The 16,911-nt window shown below is 45.2% G+C and overlaps 1 protein-coding gene across 3 annotated transcripts in view; it reads left to right on the top strand.

Moving 5' to 3' along the window:
- The window catches only part of Stk39 (serine threonine kinase 39), a 266,876-nt gene that overhangs the window by 45,130 nt on the left and 204,835 nt on the right, over positions 1 to 16,911 (top strand). For all 3 annotated transcript variants that reach the window (XR_010064688.1, NM_019362.1, XM_008761922.4), the window contains 1 exon segment: positions 15,109 to 15,221. Coding sequence is in view for 2 of the 3 variants with exons in the window: in NM_019362.1 (NP_062235.1) it covers positions 15,109 to 15,221 (113 nt within the window). In the remaining variant the exon portion in view is untranslated.

Genomic DNA, 16,911 nt, shown 5'->3' with positions numbered 1-16,911 from the left:
TTGAATTTTCCCAACTCTTGTTTGTCGCAGACAAAGGCGTTAGGATACTCAGACTGTCCTCTCCTCTACTTTACCTGTGGATTTTTGCAGGGTGACTCCTTTTCACCTGAGGCGGCCACCTCACCTGAGCATCGGAAGTAGCTTCATGTTAACTACAGTTTAACTTCAGCCACCACACTTACCGCAGTCTAAAATTGATCTTGTTCATGATATTTTGACGTCCCAATCACCTCCCACATTAAAATGTAAACTGTAGGAGGGCAGAGAACTTATTCTAAGCTTCCTTTCCAGCAGCTTAAATAATGCTTGGTACATACTGGACATACTTGGTACATACTGGACAGCCCATAAAATGTATTGACTAAATAAACAGACACTCACTCCCTGTTGTTTTTGAATGAGATATAAACTAAAGTTCTCCTCAAATGCAGGCTGTAGGTATTCCTGGTGTGGTTAAAGCATTATTGATTATGATTATTGTACACAGCCAGTAGGTGCTGTGCTTCGATCACTTGCCCACTCCTGCCCTTTTAATGAGGGAGGATCTGATTGAGCTGTTCATTCATTTGTATTGATCCTTCACGTCTTCACTGGGACTCGCTGCCCTGAAGTGCTGTCTTTGCCACATAACAAAGTGAAACTAATTACATTAGGATGTTCAATCTGTATCTTGGGCTTTTCCAGGATTCGGACCCACACCGCGTACTCCACAGTCCGGAATACACAACTAAGAGCTTGGCCAACAGGCTTTTGAGGTTGTCTTGGTAGCAAGATAAAATCACAGGGGTGCTTAACAGTCTTGTAAGCACCGGGAATTCAAGGTAGAAACATTAGTTAACCAGGAATGCGGCACAAAGTAAGGACAGAAAAAAAATCTTACAGAAGCTAAATGATTCTTTTTAAAGTAGGCTAAATGAAACAAAGGAAATACAGAAGTTTGTTAAAAGGTTGATTTAACCAGTCCTTACCAGTCTAAACCAATAAAGCTATTGACAATTGTAAAAGTTGTAGTAAATGGCGACCTGGTCACCAAAACACATGTATGTCATCCTAACATCCCTGAGTGGGACACAGAACACAGAATCTCGAAGCTTATGGCTTAGAGGTATGCCACTCATTCGAATGCCTGGATCTCTTGCTCTAAGAATGTAGTTTCATTGTAGAGGTTGGGGAGATGGTCCAGACTACAAAGCGCTTGTCGTCTAATCATGAGGCTGTGAGTTCAGATTCCCAGCACCCACATAAAAAGCTTGATAAGGATGCTGGGGAGATGGCTCAGCTGTGAAGAGAACCAGCTGCTGTCACCAAGACCTAAGTTTGGTTCCCAGCACCTGCATGGCGACCTGTAAATATACCAGTGCCAATGCTGTCTTCTGGCCCTTGTGGTACCAGGCACACACAAGGTGCACATATCATTGTCATAAAATTAAATAAATAAATCTTTAAGAATAAGCTATAATCCCGGTGTTAGGAGACAGAGACAGCAAGAATCAAGGTCTCTCTGTCTGGCCTATCAGCAGACACTGTAATAAACAAGGCTGTTCCCTGGTTTCACTTGCACATAGACACAGTTGTACCCATAGCCATATATACACAAGCACACATGGACACACACACACACACACACGTCCAAAAGTAGTTTCAATAAAAATATGTATAATGACATATTTTCTCATGATACCAGGTAATCTGCACGTCTTGGATTTTGACAGGGGTGCTGTTGTGAAATTTATTTGATGTGTGTTCCTGAGGGCTTAAAATATACCAAACAAAAGCAAATGCAATGATTTGGCTGCTCTGTCGACTTACTGTGTGGCCTTACTTCTCACACTATTTGAGGGCCCATGCTTTCCAGATGAATGGAGTATGTTTTCAGGGAACTGAAGCTGTCTCGGTTAGTTTTCTATAGCTGCAGTCTAACACCCTGATCCAGGTGACTTGGGGAAGGAAGACTTACTTAGGGTCATGGCTCCAGAACAGGAGCAGTCCCGGGAAGCAGCGAGAGTACACCAGGAATGTCTTTGAAACCCTTTGTGACATTCTTCCTCCACCAAGGAGTTATCTCTCAACAGCACCGTCCATCAGACCGCAAGTGTTCAAATGCCCAAAACTGTTGTGAATAATTTTAAAATCCATGCTTGCTCCTTGCCGGCGCCAGCAATGGCTGCCTTACCCTGCCCCATGGCTGGCTTCACCAAGCCGCTCCAGTCTCTACTGGCCAACCACCCCACAGCTGGCTGACGTTTTTCTTTTGCCTACCTGAGTCGCCGCAGATGGAAAACACCAGACAGCATTAATATTTCAAAGCCAGCCAGATAACACAACCGCTGGGCAAAGAGTCTATAGCCGTAAATGCAACAGCTCTCCTATATTACAATTCTGCCTCCTCCACTGGTTCTAGTAGCCCCCAGACCTTCCGTGGCTCATGCTTCTCTCTCCAAAGCTGGCTGAAAAGCCCTTTCTCTATCTCTTTCCCTCCTCTTCCTCCTGGGATCCAGAAATCCCTCCTCCTTACCTTTCCTGCAGCGATTGGCTTTTACCCTCTTTATTGACATAGTCAATTAGGAAACCAGATTTTAGTATCCGCTCTTCCCCCTACACAAATCTATGAGGGACATTTCTCATCCTACTCAATGGCTGTAAGTAATTCTAAAGTTTGATTTTACTTAGTCTACTGAGACAGGAAATAGATTTGTCCTTATCTTTCCTTTATAACTCGTCTCTCAAAATGTAACTGAATATCAAGTACTAAATGTGTATAGGATAGTGTGGAGTGGATGTTGAATTGCCAATTTAATAAAGCTAAACACACAGACAATCATTCAATATGGTTTCTTATAGTGCAGTGTTTTCCTTCTGCATTATTAAAAGCAGGAGAAAGCCATGGCTTCCCCTTTCCCTCTAGGCATCTGCCCCTTCCTGCCAGGGCTAACCTTCCTGCTGGGTTGGCCAGTAAGTCTCTAGGTTCTTCATTCTCCTGTAAGGAAGCGAGTGCCCAGAGCCTTTGTGATTATGCAGAACCTGGGGTCCACGAGCCAACAGCATCCTGTCACAGCATAGAAAAGCACAGCACAGGTACAACGGATCCTCCAGGTCAACTTGTACACACCGTCACTGAAAGGTACTGGGAGAGCCCTACAACCATCTGACTCTAGCACACACTTCACGCCTTGGACCCTGACCCAGGTCTGTAGAGAGAAGCAGCAGCCTCATTGATTCCTCACCTGGCTCCCTCTGAGGCAACTGTGGGACCCAAAGCTAGCTTCCAGTAGGAAGGACCCCTCCATTGGGCCTAGAGGACACAGGCATGTGCTGCTTTCCCCAGGACTTATCCCACTCTTCCTTGGGTGTTTCTCCTCTTTCTTCCTGCTCAGCGTGTCCTCTCAAGGCCTCCAGGGTTGTCAGGCTGTTGCTGTCCACAAACGGTGCAATCTTCCCCTTCATTCTTTATGGCTCCCGTGTTCTGCCGCCACCTCAGACTAGTTACCCGATTTCCTGCTCTGTGGGTAGAATTTCGGGGAGAAACTCAGTTGCCAAGGGAGACCAGAGAAGTATCAGTTCAGTGTTGAAGGTGCCGAGGTAAGGAAGGTGCAGGCAGTGTGAGAGCAAATGAATGGACTTCAAAAACAAAAACAAACAAATAAACAAACAAACCCCCCAAAACAAGAAAAACCAGCTCTGTCCTGGAGCTGGGAGAACACTATTTAGTTACTTGCTACATCATGAATACAGTATCTAGGGATGGTTAGAGACCTGAGAGAAAAAGATTTGATCTTGAACAATGAATCTTTTCTCAGCATAATTTTCTATGTAACAGTTGTCATACTGTTGTAGCATTTCAGAGCCATCTATCAGTGTTAGGATTCACTAAGGAACTGGGCCTCAGTGGGATCAGACAGGGTTGCTGTGAGGACTCATAAACATGTCTTCTCAAGATGTAGTACCTTCCGTCCCCTTCCTCTCTGCTTCCTGCCTCTGCCTCAGTTAGGACTGAGGGTGTTCGCCGCCAGACTGCTTGAAGCAGCGTTGCCTTGACCAATCCGTTGCTGTAGTTGTGCCTGATTCCTCCGTTATAAAAGGCAAGCAAAAGTCAGTAGTTACCCACCTCTTGGCTGGGCTCCCAGGGCTAACTGTCCTCATACATACAAGGCTAATAATATAAAAATTTGGGTTTGACACATTCTTGCTAAACAGTAGCTAGACTCTTGCTGTTCCCATGACTATTCTAGACACTTGGACAGAGGTTATGGGCACAGTAATGACCTTTGGAAGAGGCCTCCAATGTTGAGTGTTGCCCTGAGAGGCTGACAGTGAAACCAGTGCTTAACCCAAGGTTCTCATGGACTTAGGTCATTCCCAGAGTTGTATCCTGTTAGATGGGTGGCTTCTTCCTCTTAATACAAAGCCAGGGTATGTGGAAGAAGGGAGTCCCTTTGTTTTTCCTGCCCTTCCCATTTCTAGATGGGTTAGGGTTGGAGGAGTCCAGACCTAGAGGCCACTGCCATGGTGCGCATGGTCAAAGTGGGACGCTTGTGCCTTTTGGCTTTTGCCAGTGGCTCTGTTTATCTGTGCAAATGGTAATGGACATTCCTTTGTGGAATGTTGGCTTCTATGTGGCTGATTTAATCAGTAGAGCAAGTGGGCTTTGCTGGGCGGAGCTACTGCCCCCTCAGAGCACAACAGGAGAAGTTTTCAGTTCTGTCCGATGTGGGTGAGGACTTTAGTATGCTCCTTTGCTGAATGTAAAAATCAAACTTTTCTCTGTAGGATGTGTGCACCCTGCAGTTAAGTACCTGACAGAGCACATCCTGGGATAGGAATGGAAGGTTGTCAGCCTGTCAATGGGTTCCCCTGGTGGGGATTTCCCACAGAAGTCTAGTTTATATGAATCTGACACATTTTGCAGGGTCCTTGCGGTCCTTGCCTGCTAACTCCTGGATTCATTTCTAAGGTGGGGAGGCTCCCAGCGTATTCTGATGGAACTGGACTGGGTGTTATGGAAATGAGAAGTGGTTTTAGGCAGGTAGCTCCCAAGGCTTGGCGCTCGGAGTTCCCCCCCCAGCCACCTTCTGCACAGGAAGAACTGCAGAGGTAGAGAGAGCCCAGTAACTAGTTAGCAGTTGCTCTTGCCTATAGATCACACAGCTTGATGGCATCTCCTTGCCTTTGTACATGCCCAGAAGGGAACACGTTTCTACCTCCCTCGTCTACAAATTACCTCCCCAGTGGTGGGACAGCATATGCTTCACCACCAATGGAATACTTAGAAGATTTCTGTTTTCTAAGCTGTGCCTGAGAGACACCATAAGCATGCAAGTGCTAGGATGAGGGGTGTGGGGCCGTCTGTGAGAGCCTTGAGGAGGTGGCTGGCTCTGCTGGAGGTTCCTCAAGATGGTGTCAGCACAAGTGCTTCATACTGTGTCTCTGGTGTGTATTGTTTCTCCTCTTCCTCCACAGCAGGACAGGGTGCTGCCCCCCCCAAATAAATGAACAGCAACAACACATTTGCTACTTAAAGAGCCTGTGTGTTTCACCCCAAGAAGTAGTCTTAACTTTGGAATTAAAATTCTAGAAAAGTCTTATTTTTGAGGGGCCAGACCTACGTGACTGCTTAAGACTGTTTCTATTTTCTGGTGTTGAGAATTGCACGGAAGCCTCACACAGGCTGTTGCATGCGCTGCCACTGAGTGTTCAATGCACTTTTAATTGTCAAATTCACGAGGGTGTGTGTGTGTGTATGTGTGTGTGTGTGTATGTGTGTGTGTATGTGTGTGTGAGTGAGTGTGTGTGTGTATGTGTGGGTATGACTGTGTTTATGTGTGTGTGTGGGGGGGTATGTATGTGGGTATATGTGTGTATGTATGTGTGTGTGTCTGTCTGTCTGTGTGTGTTCTGCATATTATTTAAGAGGTAAAATGATCTGGGAGTAAATCTGGTACTAATCACATTGAGTTGGGTGCAGTTTAGCAGCATCATAAGATGTGTTTAGCACACTTAGTGACTAACTCATGCTTAGCATTTATATGATATCCCTTAAAAACAGCATTATTACTGAAGACTGTTAAACTGCTACCCGGCTTTCTTTATGACAGCCATCCTAGTCCATGTGCCTTCCGCAGGGAAACGAGCATAGTTTGCCTGCCCTGCTCGTCCATTGCAGGGCTAGTGTACTTTGAAACCTAAGGTAAGCTCGTTTACATTCTTTCTAGCTTGATTCCACACTCAGGTTACTGCTATCTCACTTAAAATCAGAACCTGGGGCTACTTTTTGTTTTTCTGTGGCAGTAATTGGACGGTTTTTGATGAGTTCCATACAAGGGTCTCCTTTCATGGTGAGGTGTGTGACCTCTAAATGCTTTGCCAAGCGGGCTTGTTCAGGAAGGTCAGAGGTGGAACACGAGGACATTTTTTTCAGTCAGTCTGTCTGTCGTCTGTTTCTCTCTCTGTCTCTCTGTCTCTGTCTCTCTGTCTCTGTCTCTCTGTCTCTGTCTCTGTCTCTGTCTCTGTCTCTGTCTCTCTCTCTCTCTCTCTCTCTCTCCTTCTCTCTGTCTTTCCTAATCGTATCCCCTTTCATTAACTTGACAAAGGCAGAAAGGCATACACAAGATCATTCATGTTTGTGACTGTATTGAAAAATATCTTTGCAATGCGGGACTCCTCGTAGCCTCCTGGCACGGTACATTCATGCAGACAGAGCACCAATAGAATCTATTTTGTACATTAATGCTTATAGCATCTGACATGTGATACTTCTCTCGAGGTTGTCCTTTATGAGTGACTTGAGATGTCACTGCACGCTCCTATCAGAGGATGAAGCGGGTGGCTCTGTGAGGTTTCCTCCCTGTTTGCAGACAGTACACTGAGGCGAAGGGCAATGTACAGTAAAGCAGTTGGGGGCGCTTCCCTGAAACATGACCATTTCACACTGAACCATTCGCACTGAGGTAATTGTTATTGGCATGTATTATTTGTGCAAAACAGTGGGAATTTCCATGTGAGAATATGAACCTCTTCATCCTCTGTCTCTCCCTCTCTCCCTATACATGTCATTCTGCACATGCAGAGTGTCATACAGCTTTCATACAGGAGAGGTATGACTTTCCTTTCATGTCATTTGTATATGATTTTTTTATGTCTTTCTATAAAATCCAGGATCCATGAATCATAAAAATATGCAGTTTGTCCTTCTGACATCGTCTCAGTTGCCCTGGTCTCAGGGTCTCCTCCTCTCGATGCTGGCAGGGTATGACTTTGTTATCTACGACTCAGCTTGGAGACCAGGATGAGCTTGTTTATCTCCCATCCAGTTTGATCCCATGCCCCAGGCTCCTGACATCTCACTTAAAATCGCATCCTAGGGATACTTGGTTTTGGGGTTTTTTGTTTGTTTGTTTGTTTTTTGTTTTTTGTTTTTTGGGTTTTTTGTTTTTTTGTTTGTTCTTTTGCTTTTTGTTTTGTTAAGTTCTGTGCTATTAACTAGATGGTTTTTGTTGAGTTTAGCTGTTGCGAACAGTGCTCCAATAAACATTGATGTGCAAGTCTCACCTGTGATAGGCTGACTCAGAGCTCTTGGGCAGATGCCCAGGAGGGCAGAGATGGGGATATGGTATATCTATTTTTAGGTTTTTGTTTGTTTGTTTGTTTTGTATTGAGAACCTCCGTGCTGATTTCCATAGTGTGTGGACTAGTTCACACTCCCTCCAAGGCTCTATGAGAGCCATCATCCTTTGGCCATCATCCTTGCCATCGCTCAGTATTAGCGGTTTTCTTTGTTGAATGCTCTTCAGACCAGGATGAGACGGTCTCCCAGTGTGATAGTTGTTCGCATTGCTCTAACACCTCGTGCCGGTTGGACATTTTTTCCACATGTGGATTGGCCAGTCGCACTTCATCTTTTGTCCATTTGTCTGTGTTTGTGTGTGCACATAGGTTAAGGCCAGAGAATATCAGATGTCTTTTGCAATTTCTGGGTCTTAGTTTTCGAGACAGCGTCTCACAAATGCAGAGTTTATTGATTTGGGTAGATTTTGCTAGCCAGCCAAAACAAGGGATCCTTTTGTCTCCTCCTTCCTAGGGCTGGGATCATAGGCGCACACACAGTCAGCTTTCTTACATAAGGGCTGGGGATCCAAACTCAACTCCACAATCTTGGGCAGCAAATGCTTTGCCAACCAAGCCTTTTCCCCAGCCCTGTATTTCAGCATTAGCCAGGATGCTGATTGGTTTGCTGAGTTTGGGTTGTTTTGGTTTTGGGGTACGATGTGTCTTCTGTTTATCCTCCGTCACACCTGTGTTTAGCACAGATTCTCACCGTTTTATAGGCTGTTCCTTCACTCGACTCTCTACTTTTGCTGTGCAGAAGCATTTTAATTTCATGAAGTCTAGCTTGTTGCTGTTGTTTCCTGAGCAAGTAGAGATCTTTCCATAAAGTGTGGTCTAGGGCTGCACCCTGAGGTGTTTTCTCTACCTCTTTCTCTAAGAGCTTGAGCATCTCAGGTCTTACTTTAAGGCCCTTGATCCCTCTGAAGTTGGTATTTGTACAAGGTGAGAGATAAGGATCATGTTTCACTCTCTTTCAAGGGAATATTTAATTTCCCCAGCACCACTGGATCATTTTTCATCCAGTCAGATGATGACTTCAAATGCATGGCCTAACAGATATTTTAAAATTTGGAGCATCAGGTAAGAAAGGGTACAACTTGGAAACCAAATACTACTCTTACCTTTAAAAGAAGTGTGGGCCGCAGGAAGCTTCTTCTCCACTGAGTGCTTTTATATTAAAAACAACAGCATCAAACTAATCACTGGCCTTAAAGTACAGGAGAGCTCACACAAATCTGACAAATCTTTACAGCTTTTCTGCAAATCTACGCAATCTTTCCAGGTTAAAGGTTGAATGGCTGTACCTCTGCAAAGCTCACGTGTATCCATCCACCAGAGTCTCCCCTGGTCGGTTTCTGGGGCTCATGTGATGGTTGGCTTTGTGGACTGTAAGGTTGGATATAAATAGAGCAGAGTGAGCTGGGGCAGCGAGGGCTGCAGGAAAGCATTCGAGCCAAAGCTAGAATATGTCTTGTGTACTATATACTCCACACTTCTGTGAGGAAAGCCTGGTGTGGCTCTGGACTGTACTCACTGACAGTGTGAACATCATTAAAGAGTCCTTGTATGCACTAGGAAAGGTCCTAGCCCTTATTAAGATCTCGGAGTTTCTTGCATAAGTGGGATGTGATGAAAGGCTTCTTCCCAGTGGCTGTCATGAATCCCAGAGGTTAACGCAGTGCCCAGCCCCAGTTTAGGGGAGGCCGTTACTAGGTAATCAGCTACATCCTGACTTCAACTTAAATAAACTCTGCACTTTGTTGTGTTTATTGTGGAGAGGGAGGGAGGGAGGGAGAAAGAGAGAGAATGAGAATGAGAGAACACACAGTAGACGTTGCTTCTTATTAGTGGGAAATAGACTGGTTATTGGAACAAGAGAATACTCTTTTAGCACAAGGGCTGAATAAATGATGGCTCACCGACGCCACGGAATTATTGTACAGTATTAAAATGACAAGTTGATGGAATACCATCTGACCTGGAATGCTAGCTAGAATGTTTAATTAGGGCTTATTGTAGGCTGCACATTGTTCCAAGGGTTTCCCATTTATTAATTTACTAGATCCTGCCAACCCCCCCCCCCTTTAAGCTTGGCATTATTGTCGCCATCTAACAGATAAGAAGCTGAGGCAGGTAAACATTAAATAATCCATTCAGGAACACACAGTTCATACGTCGCAGCACTGGGGTGCACACCTATGTAATTAATGACCAAATATGGTTTAAAAGTGTGTCGTGGGCTGCATACTGAAGTTGATCACATCAAGTTTAGTTATAGAATATTAATTCATCACTGCTGCTGAGTTATCTGAGTGGCCTTTTACATTTCAGGTTCTCCTGTTTATCGTGTTGCATGAGACCTTAAGAAGCATTTAGCATTTTGTTTCTAACATTGGTGCTTTTCCCTTCCCTTCCGACCAACAACAGAGCTTCCTTGATACTAAGCAGAATGAAACCTATTCTAAGCAGGAGCACTTTGGCCTGAGTCCTTTAGGTTCCATACACATACACATATACACGGCCTGTAGGTAAAGTTGGCCGCCTTCAAGGTTTGCTGGGAGCAGGGAGTCCCAGCAAGAGCACCTTATGTTTTCTCAGTTGGCTGTTTCACATTATTGCTGTTGAGCCATACAAGTGGATTTTATTAGTTTATTAAGGAAGCTGAAGTTTAGATATTAGGTTCAAAGTCACAAAGGAAATCCATACCTTTAATGAGTAGAATCTTAACTGGAGTGGTCTGAGGTCTCATAGGCTCATATGTTTGAATGCTTGGTCTCCCATTAGAGGAACTATTTGGGAAGGATTAAGAGGTGTGGCTTTGCTGGAGTGGGTGTGGCATGTTGAAGGAGGTGTGTCACTTGGGTGGGCATTAAGGTTTCAAAAGCATATGCCAGCCTGAATGTCTCTTGTCTGTCTGTCTTTGTCTCTCTGTCGCTCTTGCTCTCCCCACCCCCCACCCCCCACCCCCCCTCTGCTTGCAGATCAGGATGTAAAGCTTTCAGCTAATGCTGCCCGTCCGGTTGTCAGTTTCTTGCCATGATGATCATGGATTAGCACTTTAAAATTGTAAGCAATCCCCCAATTAAATGTATTTTTTTAAAGAATTGCCTTGGTCATGCTGTCTCTTCACAGCAATAGAACAGTGACTAAGACATTTACCTAACCTCATAGTTAAAGATCTTGCTGGCCTATGATATGGAAACCAGAGTGATCTACCAAAGTCACTTCAGGTGATTCTCGCCTCTGGTTATTGACTTAATTAGGTCAGAACTTGTAATTAGCATGGCATCCACTACAGGTGTTAGTGGCAGAGTGGCTTAGAATAGACTGCGAATGGCTTTGCGTCAGTGTTCTGGGGCTGCTGTAACAAAGTATCATAAGCCAGGTGGTCTGAAGCACAGACTAAAATTTACTTCCATAGTTCAGGAGGCTAGAGAGTGAAGTTCTAGGTGCTGTCCAACTTGATTTCTGTGTCTGTCTTCCTCGTTTGCAGACCTAGTACCTTTCCTCCGGGTGAGGAGAGAGGAGAGTAAATTTTTGCTCATCTAGTCCAATGATGCTAGTTGTCACTCCTGATGGACGTTTGATCTCTATGCTCCTAACAGGCCCCTTTTCTAAATTTATTGTGCTTTGGGCTTTACCATACATGTCTTTAATTTGTAGCAAAAGTTCAGGTTACTGTAGCGACTGATCCCATCTATATTCTGCATAGGGAATGAACAGAATGAAAGATTTACCCAGCCTGTATCAGGAACAGCCACCTTTGGACTTCTATCATCTAGTGAATTGCTTGCCACCCAACAGAACTTCAGTTGCTGTTCAGTTTTGCCGATGAATTCATATAGGTGAAGAATTAATATCGGCGAAGTTGTCTTCTGGCTGTTAAGCCTAGTCCTTGAAATGAGGTAGCCAGGGAGTGGTGCTTCAAGGGGTTGTTAATGCATTAGGCTCTGTGAACATTGGTTTACGTAATGGAAATACCTCTGAGGTAAGTACAGAGGAATAAGGTGCTGAGGGCTGGGTGAGGAGGAGTCACAGGAGACCCACGCTAAGACGGTTGCTAGTGTTGAAGATGAAATTTACATCTCAGTCTCTGATTTCCTTTCTTCTTTTAATAGAAGAAGCACTGGAGCCTGTGTTAGTTTCTTGAATACTTATCGGAACCCACAGTTATGGCACTGAATTTCATATCCAGAAAGTATCCCTTTGAGTGACTTGAGGTGCGAATGCAGCCATGGAGTTTCCTGGTGATTGCCTCGGTTCAAGCAACAGTAGGGACGAGGAAATGAGAACACATGCCCACAAAGACAGACCTATACCTTGGTAATGAATTCAAGGAAACTCTGCCTCTGGCTGCAGTCACCATCGTTTCTGTCTAAAACTTAGAAGCTGTTCTTTGCCTGGAATTAAAGAAAGTCACCAGAAAAAAGTCCACATTGAGTTAAAATATCCTGACAAGATGGAAAGGCATAGCTTTCTTAGTTCAGCACATGCACCACCGTCCCTTAGAACATTTTAATTCATGTTGGATGGGTGTCTGGAATAAAATGAGAGATGTTCAAGACTCCCTAGTCCCAAGGATGCTAGTTCTTAGAAGCGCACCATCAAATGTTAGTGAGTCATAGCTCGGCATTGAGGAGAGGCCCTGCTTAACCCTTCACTTGCCTCCGTTTTGCTTCACATTCTAGCACTTGCTTATTTATTGGGTCCTACATTTTCAGGCTTCCCTTTAAATTGTTCAGCAAAGCACACAAAGTTCCTCAAGGCAAAACTGCCTTCCCATTATTTCTACACTGCCCTTTGAAAAATTGTCAGGTCACCTCTTCCTCTCCCATCGAAGCGTGGATTTCCTTTAGCCCTTGGACTCTTCACTCTCTTACAGCAGGCTTCCAAGTTTAGATCACGACTCGCAGTAGAGCATGCTTTGAACCAAAGCCGCACAAAGCTGTTCTTAGCTCTCCTTGGCAAGTTACATTCTGAAGCTTCTCCTTAGAAGGAAAGCCTCCATCTACCTAAAAACTGAATTCACGGCCCACCAGTGTATCCCGGCTGGCAATCTGGAACCAACCAACCAACCAACCAACCAACCATCCAAACGCGCGCGCGCACGCACACACACACACACACACACACACACACACACACACACACACACACATGCACTAACCGGCATGCCTTGCCCTTGCCCTGTAGTCTTAGGCCTACATTCTTCAATTATTGCAGGCAGGAGGACCATTCTTTATCTTGTATCTCCCGGTGAGGAGTAGACTTTGTTCTCTTGGTTGCCCTCTCTTTTCCCCTTGGTTCTTGGTGCCTTCTGAAGTTAAAGGATGTCTCTCTATTCAGAGCAGGATCTCCTAGTGTTCAGCAGACGATTATATCCTTTCTTGCTGTGGCAGAGGGCTTCTGCCGGAAAGCTTCCTATTTCCTGTCTGGAGATAAAAGTTATTATTCTTGAGATGGCTATAATCCTAACAAGTAAGACACTCGTCATAAAGCAGGAGACTTCCCACTTCTCCCGCTTCAGAGAGTCCTTATTCGTGACTGCATTTGTGAGTGTATTAGCGGGAGTCGCAGTCTGAAGTTGTAAGCCAAGGGCCGATGGAGCCTGATGTTACATGCACCTGTTCGGCCTTCCTGGGAGCTGGCCTGCTTTTCCTTCTTCAGTTGCTCTGATTTGAAAATGCTGGAGACCGTATTAAGGGTGGAAGAGAGGGACATGGAGATTGACGTCAGAGTGATATGGCACGCTGCCAGCAGCTAGTTAAAATGATGGTGGATGTCTCTGTTGGGTCTCAGGCTCATTGCTAACCAGCTACTTAGCACGTTCTCTGAGGCGCCCTTCACTGACAGTCTCTTGTTCCGGGGACTGGGAATACATTTTGCTATCAGCAGGACTCTGTAGCGTTTGACTTATCCGGAACATTTATGGCCAGCGAGGTCAATCTGATGGAACTGAGGCTCATGGAAAGCCCCTGGGGTTGGGAAAGGAAAGCCCCATCACACAACAGCACTGAAAGGGAGGCTCACTTGTACCTTTTCTCCAGGGTGGTTCTCTTTGGTTGAGCTACTTAGTATTGAGGAAATATTTTCCTGGCAAGGGCGACGCAAGCAAGGAAGGGCAGGCTGTGCTCTGGCTTGTGGGAAGCAGACAAAGAGCACAGTCGTGGGCGGCTGGCACACTGACTCAGATCCCAGCCCAGTCCTTCCATTTCAGCTATGTGACCTGGGGCAACTTTGCCAGGTTCCCTTCTTCTCACATATAAAATGAGGCCCATGATAAAGGTGTACAAGCTTTAATGGGAGTTTTACGGCGACAGTGCTACCGTGCTGTGGGTGTTCAGCACACGGGGCTCACACAGGTTGGGCTTCTGTGTGTGGGAGCCCTGAAGGTAGAGAAGGTGGAGGGTACTAGGCTGATCCTCCAGGTTCTTAGGTCCCAGCTGGTAGGGTCGCGGAGGGCACATCGTTCCTAAATCAGCTCTTCCGGATGGAGGTTAGAGAGTCACGTACGTACCCGTTTTTGTACAGTCCCAAGTGTAGGCTGTGTCTCTTTTATTGGATATGTAGGGGCGAGAAATGGTTTATGTGATTGGAGCGCCATTTTTGGTATTAACTGCAGAACTAAGATGCCTTGCTCTAGGGAGGGGGTCTTTTGCCTCGGTGGGATATAAATCTGCTTAGAAGCTCTTGGTGTTGTGCCACGAATAATCACGAATAATCATCCCCCTCCACATTCTGTTCTTATAAAATACGGATAACAGCATGGCTCCGTCCTTTAGGAGTTTTAAGTGCATTAGCTAATGAGCAAGAGACTTTAAAAAACATGCAATTCCCAGGAATGCTAAGAGCTTTTGTTACTACGGATTGGCATTATTTCACTTGGCAACCTTAAGAGCTATGTTTTAAACAAGAGAATCCTAGGGTGGATTTCTGTTTGTTTGTGTGTGTGTGTGTGTGTGTGTGAGAGTGTGTGTGTGTGTGTGTGTGTGTGTGTGTGTGTGAGAGAGAGAGAGAGAGAGAGAGAGAGAGAGAGAGAGAGAGTGTGTGTGTGTGTGTGTGTGTGTGTGTGTTTTCCTAGTTGTAGAGCAAGAGCTGAACCCCTGGGAGTGTTCAGGATGCTAAGTCTCAGGACACAATGGAAGTCCTGAAAGTAGCCTAGGCTGGACTGGCTGGCACGGATTGCACTGAATAGAGGAAGAACCCAAGATAGAAGTGTAGTTGAAGGAGTCTGGACTCAAGGGTGATCACCACTCTAAGCAGAGTTATACTCATACTGCTGGTCCCCATGTCCTAAGAGAAACACCTGGAAACATCCCAATGTCCCCTTTCTCCTCTGGATAATTATTGTAGGACCCTGGGGACCCTTTGAAGATGTCACTGGTAACATTTTGAACATCTGCAGTCAAAGACTTAAAATACAGGCATGTAAGAAAGAGATGCATAGTTAGCCGCCGCACACGGGTGCTGCATGTGAGAGCCGACCTCCTCTTTATTTTGTTTCAGGCAGTGGAGCGACCGCCGTGGTTCAGGCAGCCCTGTGCAAACCCAGGCAAGAACGCGTAGCCATAAAGCGGATCAACTTGGAAAAGTGCCAGACGAGTATGGATGAACTCTTAGTGAGTATAAGGGGAGGGGACTCTGTCGCTCGCTCTTCCTGGCCCTGGGCACGTGGAATGGGGGGTAGTGTTTCTCGGGAATGAGCCACACCCCTTTCTTTTCCCCTGGGGGATGATCTGTGATTAATAGTGTTTATTGCCATGTTCATTCTGCGCAGTCCCCGTGGTCCCAGTGTGACACTCCATGTACATTGTATACTCTGCCCTGAGGTCATGTGACTTCTGACCCCAGAGTCCGACGTCTGGCTTCTTCTGGCCCTTCTCTAAGAGTTCATGGCACAGCTGTGAATTCTTCCAAAAGTACTTTTTGCTCATTTACACTTGCTTTCATAAATTACCAAATCGTATACCAGTTCAGTTTTCTTTTGTGATGTGCAACAGAGTTCGTTTTGGTGTTGACACAAGTTTGCTGCTCTGGCCTGCTCACCTTGTACTCTGATTTGAAACGAAGCACTTACATAAACTGTTGGAGCTTGTTTGTGTAGATCTGACTGTAGGAGCATTGAGTGGCAGAAGGAACAATCGCTTTCGGCTTAGCAGACTCATTATTAAATGAACAGCTTAGCAAATGGTTATTAGTTACCCAGCAAACTGTGAAGGGTTTTATAGTTTAATCTCATAAATACAGTTTCCTTCTGCTTGACCATTTTGTTTGTTTTTTTGTTTTTGTTTTGTTTTTCCTTTTTTTTTTTTAACCTTTTGGCCGTTTATTTCAGAATAAAAGAAAACTGCAGTGGAGAAGAAGTTAACTCATTGGTTATCCCGACGCTAATCCCAGCACAAATATTAGTCCAGTAGCACCATACAAGCTACAACGTATGATGACAGTTGGCTCCCCATAAATAAGCCTTTTGTTTTATTCTACGTTGGGAATGGAATGCCATTAACAAGAGCTTTTTGTCTCTCCTCAGAATATAGCTTTTATTTCAGGCTTAATTACAGTACACTATAGTATAAATTAAGTTCAAGGGTAAAGCTGTACTTTTCCAGATCTGTTTGGCCTTCCACTTTTAAATCAGGTTATACAGTGCATAGGCCCCGATGGGACTGAAGCAACGCATTGCCAGTCAAAGCCGAGATTAGAGCAATGGCTTCTGAATTATATGTTTAATTAAAAAATTCATTTATGGAGGGTTTTTTTTCTTTCAAAATTTCAGTCGTACATTGCTTGTGTGGGCATTTTTACTGAGCAAGACTTACCTGTTTCCGGCCGTGTAGTGATCAGTACAATTGTGTCTTTGTCCTCTACCGGTCCCCAAGGTCACCTTCCCTGGGTGGAAAAAGCATTGACCAAACAGTGGGGAGAGTCGGGTCCTGCTTCAGCCACCAACTTGTTTTTAACTGTAGTTGCACTGCCTAATAGCTTTGGGTCGTTTTAAGAGAGAGCTGGAGCTGAAGGTCCTTGAGGTCTCTTGGGAGTCTTCTTATTCCGTGGCTCTGCATGAGGTTGCGTAGCTTTTTAAATTGCGAACCACACATTAACATTTATGCCTGGTTTGAAATATCCCTTAAGAGCTCGCCCATGCTGTTTGTGTTGCATTGTGGTGCTCTGCTGGAGCCCCAGCCACCGACTGTTGATACAGTGTATACAGCTTGAGTGCGCCTGCGCAGACAGGCGCAGGCAGTCTTGGAAGCAGGGTTCAAGCTGTGCGGATGCTGTGGTCTGGTCTCCGTCAAGCTCTGAGTTGCC

Source organism: Rattus norvegicus, chromosome 3 (assembly GCF_036323735.1).
Source record: "Rattus norvegicus strain BN/NHsdMcwi chromosome 3, GRCr8, whole genome shotgun sequence".
NCBI lineage: Eukaryota > Metazoa > Chordata > Mammalia > Rodentia > Muridae > Rattus > Rattus norvegicus.
The sequence above is the reverse complement of the archived record's forward strand: the minus strand, read 5'-3'. Positions and strand labels throughout refer to the sequence as shown.